Source organism: Vanessa atalanta, chromosome 22 (assembly GCF_905147765.1).
Source record: "Vanessa atalanta chromosome 22, ilVanAtal1.2, whole genome shotgun sequence".
NCBI lineage: Eukaryota > Metazoa > Arthropoda > Insecta > Lepidoptera > Nymphalidae > Vanessa > Vanessa atalanta.
The window spans coordinates 5,155,387-5,173,943 of NC_061892.1; the positions used below are offsets into that span (position 1 = coordinate 5,155,387).

General features: G+C 34.6%; 1 protein-coding gene across 1 annotated transcript in view; it reads right to left on the reverse strand.

Moving 5' to 3' along the window:
• The window catches only part of LOC125072709, a 43,826-nt gene that overhangs the window by 10,680 nt on the left and 14,589 nt on the right, over positions 1-18,557 (reverse strand). The window contains exons 17-50 of the mRNA XM_047683385.1: positions 18,089-18,415; positions 17,626-17,810; positions 17,175-17,360; positions 16,420-16,555; positions 15,857-16,036; positions 14,903-15,173; positions 14,340-14,632; positions 14,081-14,257; positions 13,512-13,706; positions 12,985-13,170; positions 12,325-12,494; positions 11,762-11,976; positions 11,301-11,463; positions 10,995-11,220; positions 10,438-10,542; positions 10,253-10,364; positions 9,963-10,109; positions 9,566-9,684; positions 8,598-8,795; positions 7,999-8,178; positions 7,746-7,844; positions 7,094-7,246; positions 6,596-6,802; positions 6,050-6,208; positions 5,433-5,668; positions 5,116-5,227; positions 4,361-4,531; positions 3,895-4,037; positions 3,094-3,199; positions 2,412-2,542; positions 2,063-2,264; positions 1,512-1,732; positions 733-868; positions 80-457 (exon numbers count right to left, since the gene is read on the reverse strand). Of these exons, the coding sequence (XP_047539341.1) occupies positions 80-457; positions 733-868; positions 1,512-1,732; positions 2,063-2,264; positions 2,412-2,542; positions 3,094-3,199; positions 3,895-4,037; positions 4,361-4,531; positions 5,116-5,227; positions 5,433-5,668; positions 6,050-6,208; positions 6,596-6,802; positions 7,094-7,246; positions 7,746-7,844; positions 7,999-8,178; positions 8,598-8,795; positions 9,566-9,684; positions 9,963-10,109; positions 10,253-10,364; positions 10,438-10,542; positions 10,995-11,220; positions 11,301-11,463; positions 11,762-11,976; positions 12,325-12,494; positions 12,985-13,170; positions 13,512-13,706; positions 14,081-14,257; positions 14,340-14,632; positions 14,903-15,173; positions 15,857-16,036; positions 16,420-16,555; positions 17,175-17,360; positions 17,626-17,810; positions 18,089-18,415 (6,225 nt within the window). The remainder of the gene's footprint in view (positions 1-79; positions 458-732; positions 869-1,511; positions 1,733-2,062; positions 2,265-2,411; positions 2,543-3,093; positions 3,200-3,894; positions 4,038-4,360; positions 4,532-5,115; positions 5,228-5,432; positions 5,669-6,049; positions 6,209-6,595; positions 6,803-7,093; positions 7,247-7,745; positions 7,845-7,998; positions 8,179-8,597; positions 8,796-9,565; positions 9,685-9,962; positions 10,110-10,252; positions 10,365-10,437; positions 10,543-10,994; positions 11,221-11,300; positions 11,464-11,761; positions 11,977-12,324; positions 12,495-12,984; positions 13,171-13,511; positions 13,707-14,080; positions 14,258-14,339; positions 14,633-14,902; positions 15,174-15,856; positions 16,037-16,419; positions 16,556-17,174; positions 17,361-17,625; positions 17,811-18,088; positions 18,416-18,557) is intronic.

The following is an 18,557-nucleotide window of genomic DNA, read 5'->3' on the forward strand; positions in this document are numbered from 1 at the left end:
TTTATATAATGTAAGATAAAACATTTTAGTAGTTTATTCGAAAATGTTGAAGAAAAACTGCTCCTGAGTTTATACTTACTATATTGCCAGTGTTATCATATTCATGAATGTATTTAACACCGAATGGTGTGTGTGCGTTTTCCACTTTTATATTCATAGTTGCAAGATCCAGATTCCTATCACTCTTAGTCAATACTTTATCAAAGAAGAATTCAATAAATCTTTCACGGTCAAAATCGATTGTTGCGTTTCCATTGCTTGATTTCTCTTCTTCTACATAAAAATACTCAGTGTTAACTAAATGTTGGGTGTTCAATGGAACGGATATTGATATAGTTCCGAGTTGTGTGAACCCATTATCTTGTTTTATGTACTTGTGTGTTGTGTTGAGTGAAGCTGACTTGTTAGGCCAGAACAGATCTACTTTGTTGTCTGATAGTTCTTCTATATTGTTTATCTGTTAAGAAACAAAACACAACATTAATCAGTGAGATGGTTTGATAATCGGCTTTACAAAAACAGTCAGTCTAATCATAACAAGTCCTCGTTAAGTCAATAATGGCGATAGATTCAGATGCTTAGCAAATAAGTAAACAATTATATGCAATAAGTATAAAGGCTTTAAATGCGCAAAAAACGGAAATAGGGAAGCTAGATTGTTTTTTTAAATTATATTTTAATAATTTTGTTTATTTTTATTGGAAGATACATAAATAAATAGTTGAAACTGACTTCGAATATAGACTTGAGCCAGGGCAGGGTGTGGAAGGGCGTGGACATGTTGAAGTGTCCGTCGGTGTGGCGGAACCCGCCGTAGCGCGCGTCGATCTCGCCTATTTGGCAGCTGCCGGGCCGGTGCATGTGGCCCCTGAACCATTCCAATTTATATTATCAATCTAATATTCCATAGCTGTTGTCTAAATACGGACACATACACACACACACACACACACACACACACATACACACACACATATATATATATATATATATATATATATAAAGGTTTATATTTACGTGCTGGTTACAGAAACTGTTCCACATATAAAATATAAAATCAAGCGATTGCTATGCTAAAAATACATACTCGACGATAGAATTATTTACGATTTTTTTATTCTTACGAAAGCAGGAAATAATAATTTTTCATATAATTTTAGGTTAGATCGATATTTTTCAGGTGTAAAGTTCAACTGTTGTCCGCTTGGAAACCACTCATTTGGCGGTAGGGTTTTGTGCAACCCCTTTTGGGTAGGTACCAACTCATTATGTATCGTATCGCCAAGCACCAATATTTTATGTTGTTGTGTTTCGGTTTGAAGGATGATTGAGCTTAGGTGAGCTTAGATGAAGGAACTTAGTTCCCAAGGTCGCTGGCGCATTGGAGATGTAAGGATTGATTACGGTAAGTCTATGGGAAATGATGAGCAATTACCATCTGGTGGCCCATTTGCACATCCTATCTATTATATAAAAAAAACTTTATTTAATGTATAAAATGTGTATCTCACTTTACAACGTGGTATCCATGGACCATATCTTTCTGATATGAGCCCTTGAGTGTGAAAGTCGGTTCACCCTCATATATTGGTGTATTCAAAGCGTAGTCGATGTATCTTGAACCATTCACGTCCCAGTCGTAAGATATTATATTGTCAACATTTTGGATGACGGCGTTCGATGTCCAGGTTATTGTCGAGTTCGCGTCGAAACTTTCAGCTAGAGTCAGCATCTGTGGACAAGTAGAATAGTATTATTAATTTTTTAATTTAAAATTAATCAATGATGGCTTGGATTTGTCGTAAGAGACCTTTGTGTAAAAAGGCTATTCAAAATTGTCGCATCACTGAACTGTTTACTGTTTTCGAGATTTTCTTCGCGCATATTCTTAATTGTTCATGACTGTTGTAAAGATTTGTGGGATTATACTTATATTTCCGATGTCTAAATTAAATATAAGCACCCCTCTAATCTTCTAATCTACCCAAACCCTACTCAAGAACACTAAGACAATAGGCGCATTCTTTCTGATTTGATATTCTACTTAATATAATTAGCTCACCTTTCCTTTAAGACCAACAAGTATTTTGGTAACGTCAGTACGATACATCGCTTCGATAGTCTGAGCAGGATTCATGGCGTCACCCATCGATCCGTCCATGTACAGGGTGTGCACGTCTACGTTCGGCTTCGGGAGTATGGCGTTGATGATGAGATTGAGGCGTTTGTCCATTATAAAGCCAAATGATGCATTTCCTCCGATTCTGTGGAGTGAGAAGTGAGAAACCATATTGTTATAAAGAATACCGAGTAATACGAAAGAATATTTTTACTAAAATCATACTATTTTTGCGGCATTTACATTCAATTATGAGTTTTGTTTATACAAGATAAGGCACAATTTATCTTACTGCCATATCCGATCCAAGTCCATCCTGAATCCAGCATTGGTTTTAGTGAGACCATCAGCTGTGTTGTTACCGAAGTAGATGTCTAAGTCGACGCTGCGCTGAATTTGCTTTACTAGCTGCTGACCTATTGCCTATAGTAATAAGATACATATTTTATCGTCAGTTTTAGTTTCCGATAAAAACTGCAAGAGTTTTGTGAAGAAGAGTTTTATACTTTTGGTGAAATACTAACATAATCAACAATGTATTTTAATTTACATAATATTTTATTTTATTTTATTTTCATTAGGACAACCAACAGTAGATACAATATCACATTCAAAATAAAAAATTAAATTTTAAAATTATCAAGGCAAAAGTTCTACTACTTACAGGTAGTCTCACCATGCATTATCATATTACACAATGTAATTAATAAGTATGGGGATAAATAATTTACTATATTTGTGTTACAAGCTATTTAAGTATCTATAATAGTTAAGGTGATTTTATGGAATGAATACTCATAATGTAGCCGATATTTATGAATTTGCAAGGCACCACACCATTGATTTATCGATGTATGCTCATCTTGTAATCGTATTTGAGGAAAAACAACGATTGCTTACTTGCCTTCTTATTAAAATGTCTTTTCCCGGACTTAAAGCAGGTTAATTTGGTGTTAAGCTTGTCTCGTACTTACGCGTATAAAGAGATCTCCGAGCAAGAAACTCCACTTGAGGTCACCTTCACCTTTCATATCTGGCAATTCGTAGTTACACAGCAGGTAACCAGTTTTTGGTGCAAATCTATAACAATATAATATATATTTATTAAATTCAAAGGCCTCAGCAGTATAGGTCTGGAAACAATTATAAAAAAAAATCAAATATAAATTACTAAATGTATTTATTGGCTTTAATTTTCGATGCATACTCCTCATGCATCTTTAACAATGACAAGCACATATAAAAATACGATTTTTTGCGATTATTTTTAGAATATAATCAAATTTTGCATCGCGTCAAAATTCCGTGATTTGTTTAATAATACCAGTAAACTAAAAAAAAAATATTTAAAATGCGGTTTATCACAATAAGTTCGACATGAACAAGTATTGAAATAAACGATTGAAAAATAAAAGAAGAAGGAAGAAGAAGAGAACGTTTCAAATGGAGGTTATAAAAACTCAGAAATACATTGCAAAAAGTATTTTTTTTTTAATTTAGGCTAAGAACGTTTCATATGGAGGTTATAAAACCTAAGCAATTCATTGCAAAAAGTGCATTTTTTTTTATTTAGGAAAGTTTTTGTGCTGAATCTAATTTGATAAAATTTGATATGAAGTAAGCTTAAACTCTTAGGAAGAACATAGGGTTACTTTTATTTTTTGTCTAAAGACTGACAAACTGAACTGAACCAACCCATAAAACGGTAGCAATGAAGCCGCGGGCACCAACTGGTCTTGTATAAGTTTAAGGTTATTTATAAAGACTGGACTTACACGAAATCTGTATCACCCTTGACAAACTTCAGCTTCTGTAGCGGCGTCGCGGCCTGCACCGTCACCACCCGTCGCAGCTCCGGGTACACGTCCACCCGGGACTTGAAGTAAATCTCCTTACCCTTCACTTGGGGTATATCCACCTGAAATTACATCATTTTTACAAATAGGTCCGAGTGACTTGGTGCCCACACTATCAACTTTCCATTATCTTTGTTAGAGATAATATTCATTCCTTTTCTTCTCTTTTAAATTATTTTTTTATGGAGATATGCAAGTATTTAAAGACATAAGTCCAAATATATGCAATTACGTATATGTAATTTTAAAACACAGAATCGAACACCGGGGAAATTCAAAATATAAGGGAAATACTCACAATGTTATATTTTAATTTTGTTCCAAATGTGTAATATTTTGTGAATTATATTCAAATACAATTATAATAGAGTTCATTTCAGTTTACCTTAAGATATATATCAGTGAAATTTTGTTCCATTTCTGCCCTGGCGCGGACGGTCGCCTCCATCGGTCCTACGATGTGTGCTGTTATACCGTATAATGTGGGGGAGTTCTCGCACTTCACTCGTACTGTTATCTGCTGACCCTGGCCTTTTGGTACTAGTGTTAGAAACAGCTGGAATAGAAAATATTGCTATAAACGTTTTTTGTAATCGTGTCAACATTTGTAAACATTTATATATTTTTATTTTAGGGAAACAAACAATAAGATGACACTTATGGCATAAAAATATACAATATTAGATACATCAGCTAAGTTTCCACTGATACTAATTACACAATAATTATTAAGATAAAAAAAAGACTAACATACATCAAATCAAACATTAACATATCAATAAATTCAGCAATGACTCTAAATATTTTTTTAATTTATACTTTAAAGTCAAAATATAATAAAGGAGCCCATTTACTTTTACTTTGCCTTCAGATTTTAGTATTTACCGAAAAAGCTACTCTTGGCATCAATGTGCTATAACATTTAAGTTATTATTATAACTATATATATTATAAGTTTCTCAATTATTGTAAACTCAATGTAAATATTCGATGTTTGTTGGTAGAATAATAATAATATTAAGGACCGGTAGCAATTCTGGCGTACCCAAGTCTAAGTAGTATTGAACGTAAGCAAAACTAGATTTCCATTCTTAATATACTACAAAAATATTTTAAGCATAAAGTAATCCTTACTGTTACCTCAAGTGGTTCTCGTTTGAGCACTTTTCCGGATATGCTGTATTCAGTCGTATCCGTCACGAACGAGCCTCGGATATCATCTTCATCGAACTCTCCTATGATTTTCATCGCCCTGATACATAAATGTTTTAAATAAATTATTTATAATAAAATTTATCGACTCGAATATTTGAAAAGCATTTTAAATTTGGTGATGATATATTGAATGAGCTAAAGGGACAGAGCGCGCGGGTTTCAAACGAAGGTAATGAGTTTTATTTAATTTAATATATATATTTGAAGTAATTCCAGAGACGTGTACATGAAGGAGGTCATACCGGAAGCCGTCGTGCGGACTGCTGAGCGCCACGCTGAGCGAGGTGGGCCACTGGTCGGCCTGCAGCGAGTAGGCGGCGTCGCCGGTCGCCAGGTCCAGCGACAGCGTGCGCTGGCGCCGCAGCTCGGCGTACTGCAGCGCCAGCGTGGACGGCGCCAGCACGGGCGACAGCGCGCCGCGCGCCGTCACGCGCAGCCGCTGCGCCGCGCTCGCGCCCCACGCCGTCTCCGCGAACAGCTGCGCCACCACACGCTGTACGCCCCGCCCACCCCGCGCCGCCCCCGCGCCCGCCTCACAGGAGACCGGCGGGTGGGAGACGCAGGACACAGTGCTCTCTCTGTTTCCTCACTCTCATACTCCCATGGGACAGGCTTTACGTGCGCACCGAGGCACTGATAACTTTTTATTGGCCCGACCCGGGGTTTTAACTTAGGACCTCGGGGTCTGTGACCTTATATCGAGCCACTAGACCAACGAGGCAGTCAATCGATACATTTCATTTATACTTGCCTGCTATACTTTTGATAGACGACATCTTTCGATACCGATAACAAAACGCTATCGGGTGAATTCTAAATAAACTTGACTCATTCATATACAAAATTCATGTTAACTTACATAATTATTTTGATCGCCCTGCTGTATATGAATTCCTCCACCCACGATATTTTCCACGTCGGAGAAATCCTTTTTAAATTCCATCTTGATGAAATAGTCCTCTAAGTATATCGACGTTAGGTTCAAGCTGCCCGATGTTTCGACGAATGGGTCGTCCAGCTATTATTTCGAATGCAATTAAAAATTTTGTTACTTATTATAAAATATTTTTTCAATTTATTAATTAATTTTGTTGTCTTAAATTAATATTTATTTTATATCTATTTTAGAAGAATAAATCTTAATACATTTTCTATCATCTATCTAAATATTATTATTAGATTTTAATAATTTAATTTAATATAATTTATAATAGAAACATTCTAAATTGAAAAAGTAGTATCTTATTATTAAGTATGATTTAAACACACATTTAGATCTCCTGTAAAATTAACCTCCTTCATTTAATGTGACACATGTAATTTTTACTCTTTCGGAAAGAGCGAGATAGCAATTACTTATAACTAAAAATAGGTAATTACAGAGTGAGACAGCTAGAACATTTACCTCGAGTCGTGCTAGAGCAGTAACTGTAAATGAGGGCATTGCCATATCTGCCGACAGTTTCCATAGAGCGTCTTCCAGTCTAGCTGACACTCGCGCTTCTAGAGCCGGTAACACAGCTAACGGGGTTGCGATGCCGACTGACGCTAAATATGATTGATAGGCGTCGTCTTCTCCTAATTCAGTTTCGTAGTATATTTTGTATGATATCTGTGGAATTTTAAATATTCTATGAATTACATATATGATAAAAAAGAACGAAGGATTTTCCCACGGAGGTATATCATATATGTAGATATTGTGAGGGTATTCTGATATTTTCAAGAGCATCGGACAAGAAGTTCTGTGATCTATATATTAACCACTAATCTATATTGCAGTAGATAGGTAAAAGATTTACTAGTAGAATCAATACTAAGAAACGTTTTAAATAACCGTTTAATGTTTTTAGTTGGGTCACACAAATCTGTACAAATGAAAATTGTCATTTTAATATGTTACCTCGTGCCAATAAGTGCCATTGTACAGTAACGCGACGCACGTGACGTTGAACTTCTCTCCGATAGAAATGTCCACGGTGTACACCGACTTGAGCTGCCTGACGGCTGGGAACGGCGTCACTAGATTAAGTGTGTTCTGCATTACTGTGTATTGCTGTAAACAGATTAAATATTTTATTTGATTAAAACAATAATATGGATTTGCAAAGTAGAGATACCCGAGAAAAATTCAGTGGTAAAAGGATAGCCCGTTTGTTATGAATAAATGTAATGCTTGCATATATCGAATCAAAAATGTTACTGACTGTAACTTATCAACTGTCGCATAGCTTATACCCTGTATAATATTCGTCGGTTATAATATATTTTAAATAGGAATAAATGTGTCGCTTATTAGTAAATGGTCTTCTCCATCTATGGACATAAACAACTGAAAGATTACCACTACCCGTGAGATCTAAGATGGTGTGACTTGTAACATGTAATGACATTTTCACGAGTGGGTAGCATCAGGTAGGTGAACTACACGAAGCCTTACCAAAATATTTCAAGCGTTTACATCATTTGACTTGATCTCATGAGTTATTAATTTTAAATAGGTAACATTGTTACTCAATTCGATTGAAAACACTACTCTCACTACTACTACTCACCTCAAGAATAAAAACATCTGTCAAAACAATAGGAGGTTTATCGGGAAGGTGTAAAGTGGCATTTGCTTCTAGAATATCTTCTTCATCCGGACCAACGAACTGAAAAAAAAATTAATACAATGTTATAAATAATCTTCAATATGCATTTGTAAAGACTATATTTGGTAAAAATAACAGTGAATATGAATATTAAGAATGAATTGTACTGATAGAGACGGTTATGAGTTTAGGAAAAATATAGCTTGATACAAACCTTCATCATATGAGCGTGGAAGGTGATAGTTGGATAGTAGAGCGTGTCCAGTGTGACACTGGCTTCCGTGTCGAAGTTCTCCACGAACATGTCCGGGTTGCCAGGCTTATGCTGGAAGCGGTCCTTTAAAACGTCCAGGAGACCTTTGTCGTTGTCGACCAGGAGAACCGCTATGCCGAACTGAGGAAGATAAAAATGAGGAATACAGTAATATCCTTCAACATGATTAGCCAAAGTTGCCAGTGATGTGAACTGAATTGAAAAGACATTTAATTAAAATATCGAGTTGATTTTAATATGTTTTTTTTTTTTGTTATTTATTTATTTGCTTTGTTTAACGAAGAAATAGAGAAGAAATTCTGGCACATGTATACACCAGCTTGTATTAAAGTTGAACAGCGTAGTTATAAGTAAATAAGTTTTAAGCATTCTCCTTGAAGTAAATATTCATATCTTGTTAACCTGTAATTCAAAAACAGAAGTCGATCTTTTCAGAATGTTGTATTCTCTCGTGTATTGAACGTTAATGATAAAATTTGGGATACTTTAAAAAAAAGTATAAACTCTTTTTAATAATACATTGTAAAACTAAACCTCACCTTATGTTTAGACAGTCGTACAGAAAGTTCAGTATCGAGGCCTTTTCCGTATATATTTTTCAAAACAAGACCGTTTTCTTCAAAACCATCCAATGGCGTGTATAATTTGTAGACGTAAACGAAATCTAAAATTGATTTCCATTGCCATATTCCTGTGCAACCGAAGTCCATTGAACCCCATCCCACTCTAAAGTCAATCTATAGTAAGAAGAGATCATACAATTAGATTCAAATATTTGTTATAAGTCGAACTTAGCTTTATACATACGGCACTTACAAGTGATATAATTACAAGTTTATCTTAAGCATTTTTAATCTTGAGTTGGAAAACTGGTAAAATAATTTGGTGCCAATGTTTTTGGCATGGCCTATTTCAATCAATAAGAGTTAAGTAACTTTGACATTGAATTGACGCGATACCATTCCAGGTCGAATTATCAAATGATAATAATTAATCTATGATATTCATCATGGATCCGCGAAACAGCGTTTTGAATGTCGGCGAAGTTGTTATCGAAATTATTGGAGTAAGATTAAAGTTGATATAAGTAGAGTGGAATAGTGTTATATTACAAATAAACAAATATTAATCAAAAATTGATCGTAGTTTACAATATAGCAGAGAAATTGCATGGATTATAATAATATAAGTTTTTTTTATCTTTATTCCTTTTTCGATTGGAATAGGTAAAGGCTAATTAATACCAACCTAGTTTGGTCAGTGTGGATTCAATTTTAGTAAATATATTATTTGTTTTATTTGTTATAAGTAATTAAAAAATACATTGTATCACATATTAAGACACAGGTTTTGGTCGAGAAACAAAAATCCAATATCAAAATCGCATTTATAATATTTTAGTAAAATGAGATCTATAAGCACTATTGTGTACTTATAAGAACTTTGTGTTGTTTCGTTTCAATAAAACTTTAAAAGTAACTGTTATATAATCATCAATTTCGGTTACCTCTTCTGTAGCTCTCTTGGCTGTGATCATGGCTCTGTTTAAATATTGTATTGGCAGAGCGACGTGACCAAATATCTGGAAGTCTTGCATCGATATCAGTTTCAGAAGAACCTCAATTCCTGGAAAATTATATTAGGTACAATATTTGCATAATATTGAGATACTAATAATATATTTTTCCTTTAACTCAGTAGAGTAAGATTAATAAGGTATAAGTATGGTGGTTTGATATTTTCACTTAAATTGGATACCGAATATTAGTAAGGTACGATAAAACTGAAATATCAATAATATTTTACTAACAAACAAATCTGAATTAATTAATAACTACTAATAATAAATAATTAATAATATAATTACTCTAATACACAAATAAGTCTACGCAAAATGTCGGTACCGGTAGTGCTGTTGGGTGTCATGATCATGGCCACGAGATGTCGGTCGGTCTCCACGAAGCCGAAGCGAGCCGAGCTCTGAGAGAACTGCGGCAGCGGTGACGTCACGTTCACGACCAGCATGCAGTTGGTGATACGACGCATGTGGCCTGCGGTACGATACGTACAATTAAAATACTTGAATACCTATTGTTTATCGACAAACATCCGAAACAATCGTCTTGCACTTTACAAAATCCATTGACAAAAGTAATTCAAAAATATTTATTTGCACTTCGGTGACATTATTTACCGTTTACGTATATCTTGACGACTTTCTCTTCTAAATCCAGATATGTCACGCCTTTGATATCCCTCTTGTGACCTAATACGAACTCAGTTCTCAGGAAACCTTTGGTGTAGCCCTGGAAATTACAAAGTCAACATAATTTAAAGTTCAAAAATAATCCCCTAATAGATCACTTAAAGGAAACTCACTTGGAATGGAGTAAGAAGTGTAACTCGTCCCGTGACGTTGTTCTCCTTTGGTCCTTTAGTTATGTCCCAAGATGAGTTGATCATTAGCAGGCCATCTTCGTTATACTAAAAAAAAGTTCATTTTCAAATTCGTTGTTTTATATTATATGGTAGACTAGCTGTGCCCGCGACTTCGTGCGCGTTGTTTGAATTTAAGTTATTTGGATATTGTAGCGTGATTTTATTTTTATTCTATACATAATTCTAAAATACATCCGCTATCTGCCAGTCCCGTCGAAATCGGTTCAGCTGTTCCAGAAATTAGCCAGAACAAACAGACAGACAGACAAAAAATTTAAATAATGTTATTTTAATATGTACCGTGTATATACATACATATGCATTTAGTAAAATGGGTTATTTTAATATTACAAACAGACACTCCCATTTTATTATATGTATAGATAGGCAGCTATAGACATAGCATGATCTAATAGGTCTTTTAATATGTCTATCTTATTTGAAACAAATACAATAAAATTTAACTATAAGTTAAATTTAGTAAAAATCTATACTACCTGAAAACTCAGCAATGTATCTGCAGATTTCTTCCACACGACGGTATGTTTAGCGATCGCAGCTGCTTTAGGTAAAGTCGGTATCGTGGAATTGACTGATGCATTGATTTCTCCATAGAATTTTGTGGTAGTGAATAGATAATCGGCCAATAAGCTAAATGCTAGATAGTCTTTCTGCCAGTTCATGCTTCCATTTATAGCCTGGAGGTTGTCTTTATAACGCCACCTTCGAAGAAAATGTAGAAAGATTATCTACTAAATATAAAAGTAACAGAGGAGATTAAATCAATATATAATTTCCCTTACATCAGGTTGAAGTTCGTATCTTCCCAGCCGGGGAAGGGTGTATTGAGGCTCGACAGAAGCGCATATACAGTCTGTTCATGCGCTTCTGAAAAGGCTTTAACACGCCAAACTATAGCAGTCGGACTTGCCCACCCCATACGTATCATCCACTCACAGAACCAATCTGAAACGATTTAATGAAATGCATTACAAATATAAATAAATTATATGTGAAAACATCAAATAATAGTTCATTTAGAATTTGTCTTAATATTTCAACAACGCCAGGAAACCTGAACGTGCCTAATGAATATGCTACATGCATGAAGTATTACTTATTGCCTAGCAATTAGACACGTTCGGTCTGTTAATTTTGGAAATTGAGGAGATCAGAGGCGATCGACGAAGTAGCCCATGAGCTGCGTATCGCAGTGCATCGCGAGGCAGCGAGAGGCGGCGAGAGGCGGCGAGAGGCGGCGCACCTCTGAGCAGGAACTCGAACTCCCCGTTGACGACGCGGCCGGGGTAGTGCAGCGTGGCGTGGCCCGAGTGGTGCCAGTCGCCGCGGCGCCGCAGCTGCGCGTCCACGCTCAGCTTCTGCGACGGGTCGCGGTTGGCGTCCCAGTTCAGCGCCGCGCTCAGCCGCTTGCTGTCGGCGCCCACCGCGCGCGCGTACGACACGTGCACGTCGCGCAGCCTGCGCACGCACGTGTCAGATTCAGTAACAAATCAATAAATACTTAGACAATTACAAACAAGGCTTACACTATGTATTGTATGTTTTAATAAATTCTGTAATTGTATTGATAACATTGATATTAAATAAGAGGGTACTTTGACTTTTTTGTTCAATATTGTGAGTCACGTGATTTGTAGTGAGGCTTATATAAATGATGGAAGGTCCGTCCAGAACACTTTTTACTTACACTTCGACTTTAACATTTAAGGTACGATATAATTTTGTGATATAGTAAATTGTTATTGCTTGTTAAATTATTGATGAATAGTTGAATGGTGTTGAAAGTTTTGTTACATTTCAACTCACTGGTCAAAGTGTATGTCCATATTGATATTGGTGTCATTATTGAGGTCGGCGTTTAAGTTGAGGCTGTAAGTTTTCCCACTTATATCAATTTCTCCATATGCCGTGAAGTTTTGCTCAGAGAGCAATAAGTACCGGACCAAAGTTTTGTATGTGTCATCATTGTATTGACCCTAAAAATAAAAAATAAACACATTTGATAGGAATTAAAAGACATGTGTACTTTATTATTTTATTTTCAAGTCAAATGACCTTAAAAATTAGAAGAGTTGAACCCAACAACAATCCCAAGTTTAAACACGAACACACGTCACTATTTTGATCACATAGTTAAGTTAACTTTATAATTTATCTCGTACTCAGCGTTGAAGGAAAACATCCCGAGAAAATATAAGTGTGTCGTTCCAAAATGTGCCAAAAACTTCCAAAACTTCTTCATATCAGGAATTATTTGCCAAGCAGTAGAACATTACTTAACGGTTGTACCATTACTGCCCTAATGCTCTTTAGGAAGCTATTTAGCTACATACTGTTTTATCTCTTTCTTTCCGCAGTAATTTAGTATTATAAATACGGTGACGAAGCATTGGGTTACTAAATAACTGATCTAGAATGTTTAATATTAAGGGGGTAGGAATTTAATAAGATTGTCTAATAATTTACCTCAGCGATAAATGTTATCTGTCTGTTATCCTGTGTAAATCTCGCATCCACGGCGATGTCTTTGAAATGACTGCTGTTGATTAAAACCTTGAGCCGATGAGAAGCTAAGTTTGTCTTGGACTGGTCTTGGTACACTGCGTCTATGTTGAAGTCCACTCCAGTGAACCATACTCCCATTGCATTCACCTGGAGTTATATTAGCTTTGTTACTTTATAAACTTCAGGAATAATAGTGAAGATTAAATGAAATAGATTAGACGGAAAAATATCAAATAAAATAGATTTTAATTTTGGCAATTTGGTAATTTAAATAATTGTTATTCCTATAAATGAAATATACTTATAAATTTCAGTTAAGGATAACTTTAAAAAATATAACAGATTAAAAAATTTAATTCTTAAAATATAGAAAAGTCTGACCTATAGAATCCAAGAAAATATTTTAGGAAAATTAATAAGATATATTTACTATTCATAATTTATCAAAAATGTCCAAATAAACGAAAAAAAGATACATATAAACTTACTTGGAACTCATTAGGTCTTTTTTCGTGCAACTTAGCCTTCAGCTCACAAGGATGTAATGTCGGTAAGGTGACGTTCAGTTCCGCATCCGCATACAACTGAGTCCCGGGCGGGGCGAACAAGTACCCTGATAGGAGGATCTCGCGAGATTTCGGATTGAAATTGAATAAGGCAAGAGCTGAATATTTAGGTCCTATCTGGAATCGTAAAAATGTCTCTCTCATTTCCATGTACATTTTGCAATGTTAAAAATAATAACAAAATATTGATTCAACATTTTTTAATATCTTAATAGGTTCCAAGTCCAAACTGCAGACAATTGGTCTGTAGTTTAAAATTCAATTATAACATGAATTATATGTGATTTATACAACAGAGAGGGGGATTAACTTTACAAATATAAACTATTGTTATAGTCATCATATGTTGATATATTTCTAGACAATTTAGTTTTAAAGATAATGTTAGGGTTGTCACTTTGTAATTTTGCTAAACGAAATAATAAAATATTTTGATTTAGTTTATAAATCAAACCGAAAATGATTTGCGCTTTCCAAGAAATGACACTTACTTGATCATACTGTAATTTCAATAGCAATGGTTTTGGTCTTTTCAGGGCGACTAGCGTATCCAATTTGAGTCCATTAAGCCTATCAATACGTTTAAATACGAATGTGAACGCAGGGTCCAGTTTCTGATCCTTAGATGCACTAACATTAAATCCAATGTCAACATGGTTTTGAGTTTTCTGAAAACGACAGAAATATCTTTGTACAAAAATGAACGCAAGGTAATAGAAAACACGACATATAAATCATAATAACACTCACCACATTACGTAGAACCGAATAGAAATTATAGACAGGATACGCTGTGAACTCCATAGACAATTCCCCATACAGATCGTGTCTATACGACATTTGCCTTTCGCTGTATAAGCCTTCAATTTTTATCGTCTGTTTAGGGTTGCCATAGAATTGATAATCGACGTGCAACTTTGTACCGTATGTAGGCCCATTTACAGTGTAATATCCTATTAAACGACTTGCTAATTGTTTCGTTTGGAAATCGGCTGATATATCCCATTGAGTGACACCACCTTTGGACTTCACCTTAAGACTCCCTAAAAGTAATGATTATTGACAAGAACGAGTTAAAAAACTTTAACTTAACTACAAAGTTATAAATATATCATAAACAACCAGCGCTGAAAATATTACAGATTTTGTATGTTTGTACGTGTCTATTTCTTATTATATATATTTGTCTCAATTATTTTTTTGCATCGTAAGCGAGTAGAAATAAATCTCAAGGGATAATGGCACATCTTCTATCCTAAATTCTCTTTTGACATTCTTTCTTAAAAGAGAAGTATAATCATTTCTAAACTTACCGGACAATTCCGCTATCTTCTCATCGTTAACAACCCAAAATGCATGAGGCAACCAAACAAATCCGTACTTGATATCGTGCCTCTTCAAAGACATTACAGTATCGAACTGTTTCTTTCCATCTACATCCAGACTAGCTTCTAAGGATTTGTCGTATGGTAGGTTGCGGTACAGAGCTTTGGCCTTAATGGTGCTCTCTGAAGATTGAAGAGTGAGAGCCGCGGTGCTTGACGTGTTCGATAAGCTTAGGGCCGCGTTGAACATACGTTTCTCCTACAAATAACACATGAATATAATGCATATATCTTATACATATTTTCGTTCAAAGTGAGAAAATTTGTTACGTTATATGTATGGATATATATATTACCGTAGAATTGTAAATACCGTCAGATTGTAATCTATTTCGCGAGATTGTAATCTGCCGAAATATTGTAGATGGTGATTTAACTCAAAATAAAACGTCAAAAATTTCAATAGTTTATGATATTTCAGTTAGGTTAGGTTAGAACTTTTAGATTATTACTTTAATTAGCTTCGGTAGATTATGATCTACCGAAATGAATGCATTAACTTGTAAGCAGTATGTTATGGTTCACAATCTTTTGACAGTTCGCAATCTTGCGAGATAGATAACAATCTAACGGTATTTACAATTTCACGGTGACACATATACATATAGTTAAATTATAAATATAGGAATTATTATTAAGAAAAATATTTCTTCTCAATTTTCTTATTATAAAAGCGAAGGCACACTAAAATACCAAAGACAAATTAAAGATATGATATCCCAAAAGCACGGACAACATGTCTGTGGAGATACAAATGTAACAATAATAGATTATTATCAGTAAAAGATAATTTTTATACAACACATATTAAAATTATTATGGTTTATAATAAAAAGTTTTTGGAAAATCTATAATCACATATAATAGTTTTTCTCATCTTACCTTACTATTTGGAGTGTCGAAAGAGAATCCTAATACATCTGTAGTCTCATTTCTATCCCACTTGTATTGGAAGGCGTATGTTTTGGCGGAGGGGTCGGCTTTTTCTAAAGATATTATATACTTGGCGGGGCCACTCATTATGAAATATGGTGCATTCCGGAGATTGGTCATGTTAGGGAACTGAAAGTAATTCAAATTATGTTCTTTATACGGCCATAAATGTTTCACTGGCATTTTAAATATCGCCTCTTCATTGGAGAAGTTTTGGGACTTTTTATCTTTAATTATTTATATAACAGCAATATAAAGATCAATCATAAAATAAAACGATTAAATTTAATTTATATATTTTTTTTCTAATAAATTTTCGGGTCATTAGGTTTTCAGCAGAATTTCTCCGTAAAATTTGCATTTCCGTATAACTTTTTTTGACAAGACAAATTCTTAAAATGATAATTTAAAGGCGCCTTTAAGATCCTGCTTGACTATTTTTTTTTTTGTATTTGACAAAAAAATGTTATGGAATTGTTGTAAACTTAATACAGTTTTTATTAATGAATCACCTGGTAAGCGGCGCAAACTTTGATACCGATAGCTTTGTCGAAGGTACTCCAACTGCAAGTACTTTGTTCTATTCTATTCTTGTTCAAGCCTTGTTGTTGGAGCTCCTGGTCTCCATGAAGTATGAGCAATTCTGATCTGAAAATGAGTGTAATATTAAAAAATATGTTATTATAATAAACTTCTTTAAAAATTATTTCGGGCATCCGCGAAGTGTGGCCATCTACATACATGGCCATGGTGGTAATGTACTCAAGTGTTTGGGCAGGTTTACTCCCTATTCCCTCAGTCTTATGAAACCATTAGTATGGTAACAGAGGAAACATACGTGAAGAGAGATCTGGTTTAGAGCACAATCGACAGGTGTTATGTGTTAACAAAGACACGAGAGCGTAACAAGTGTCAACTTCTTTACTTCGGGTTGTAATTGAGAATTTACGAACTTATGACTTACAATCTAAGGTAAATACTAAAGAACTTGGCAGTATGAAGACGAGATTTACTGGTAAGTTAACTAATTATAAAAATATATCCTGTCAACTAAGTTTGTCTATTGCTTAAAGAAAAATAATTTATAAATAACTAAGCATACATTTATTATATATTACTTGCAGCGTTACATTACATAATTTCATTATACATATGATTGTTCGTTTAACATTCCTACACTAAAGCAGACGCGACTGAAATATTGCTATCTCTTTCTAATGAGTGCTATAGAAAAATATAGCAAGTCTTTCAACAAAAAATTACTTACTTGGCAGCGAATATTTCCTGTTTGTCCCTTGGTAGGGACAGGTCCAATCGCACAAGTCCAAGGCCGCGTATCGATAGTTTCGCTTCCAATGCCGTGGCGGTGTAAAGCCTTGACGACAGCCTAATGCCACTTGACGCTAAGGAACCAGCCGACACACTCATCGTAGCTGCTATGTTTACCGCAACACTAATGTTAATTTTTTTGGAAATATTAGTATGTAACGGATTAAAAAATATATCATAGTTGTTCTAAAAGCTTAAAACGAAAAAAAAAATTATTATATTGATGTAATTTATTTGCAAAGATTTTATTACTACGAAAAATCAATTTTTAAGAAGGCATACTGAGTAACTAAGGAAAAAGAGTGGAACCCCGTAGTCTTGCTAATAATTATCAATGAAAATCTGGGAGTTAATGCTTATAAAGTTCGTAAAATACATATAAAACTTACCTAGGTCTTATTTTCCCTTCGAAGTCCAAATTACCGGATTGGGTGTATTTGTCAACTACCGTACCGGACATTTTTGTGTCCACGTAACTTGTGCCCATAAGGTTCATATTAAGAGGAAGTCCACTACCAGTGGGCACGGAAAATGTTGTATCGAGGAATAATGACGCCTTATTGTATGATATTTCCTAGAAATAGATATTTATTAATATCAGTTAATAATTCGTGAGGTTCATTGTTTATGTATTTGTAATCTGTGGGTAAGGGATGTTATCTATGGTATAATTTACTCGTAGATAGAAATTCTACCGAAATTTTGCTGACTTAGATTTTTTCTAGATTAAAACAGTAATAAATGAACGTAAAATTTTAATTTCAACTAAATTGTAGCCATTGAAAATTTTATCATTATTAAGCTCTAATTAATTTAATAATTTGAGGTAAATATTTTTTTCACAAAACTGACCTTTCCTGACAAAATTTCTAGAATTCTTAACTTTGGGTCCAATCGTTCTAAAGATTTTCGTATCTCTTCATCACCTTCTGCACTCCAAAAAGATATTTCGTTACCGAACACTTTGAATCCTATTTCGGCCATAGGAAAACGATGCTTGAGAGCATTGTTCTTGTATCCAAGATCGTCTATTTTCCCTCGAACCTCGTCAGCTTCGTTGGTCGAACGGAAGAATCGGAGTTTGTTTATTTTTTCGTTTATTTTACTTTTACTTAAAGGTCCGTTGTTACCAAAGAGATTTTCGAAATATCTCTCAAATCCTTCGCCTCGGGCTTTAATCTGTAATTCGAATTTATTAATTATTGAAGAATCAGTAGAGCTATTTTGTAAGAAAAAAATCGAAACTAACCGCGGAATACCTTCATGAAATGTCAATAAAGTGATATAATAATAAGTATAACATTATGACGATACATGAATA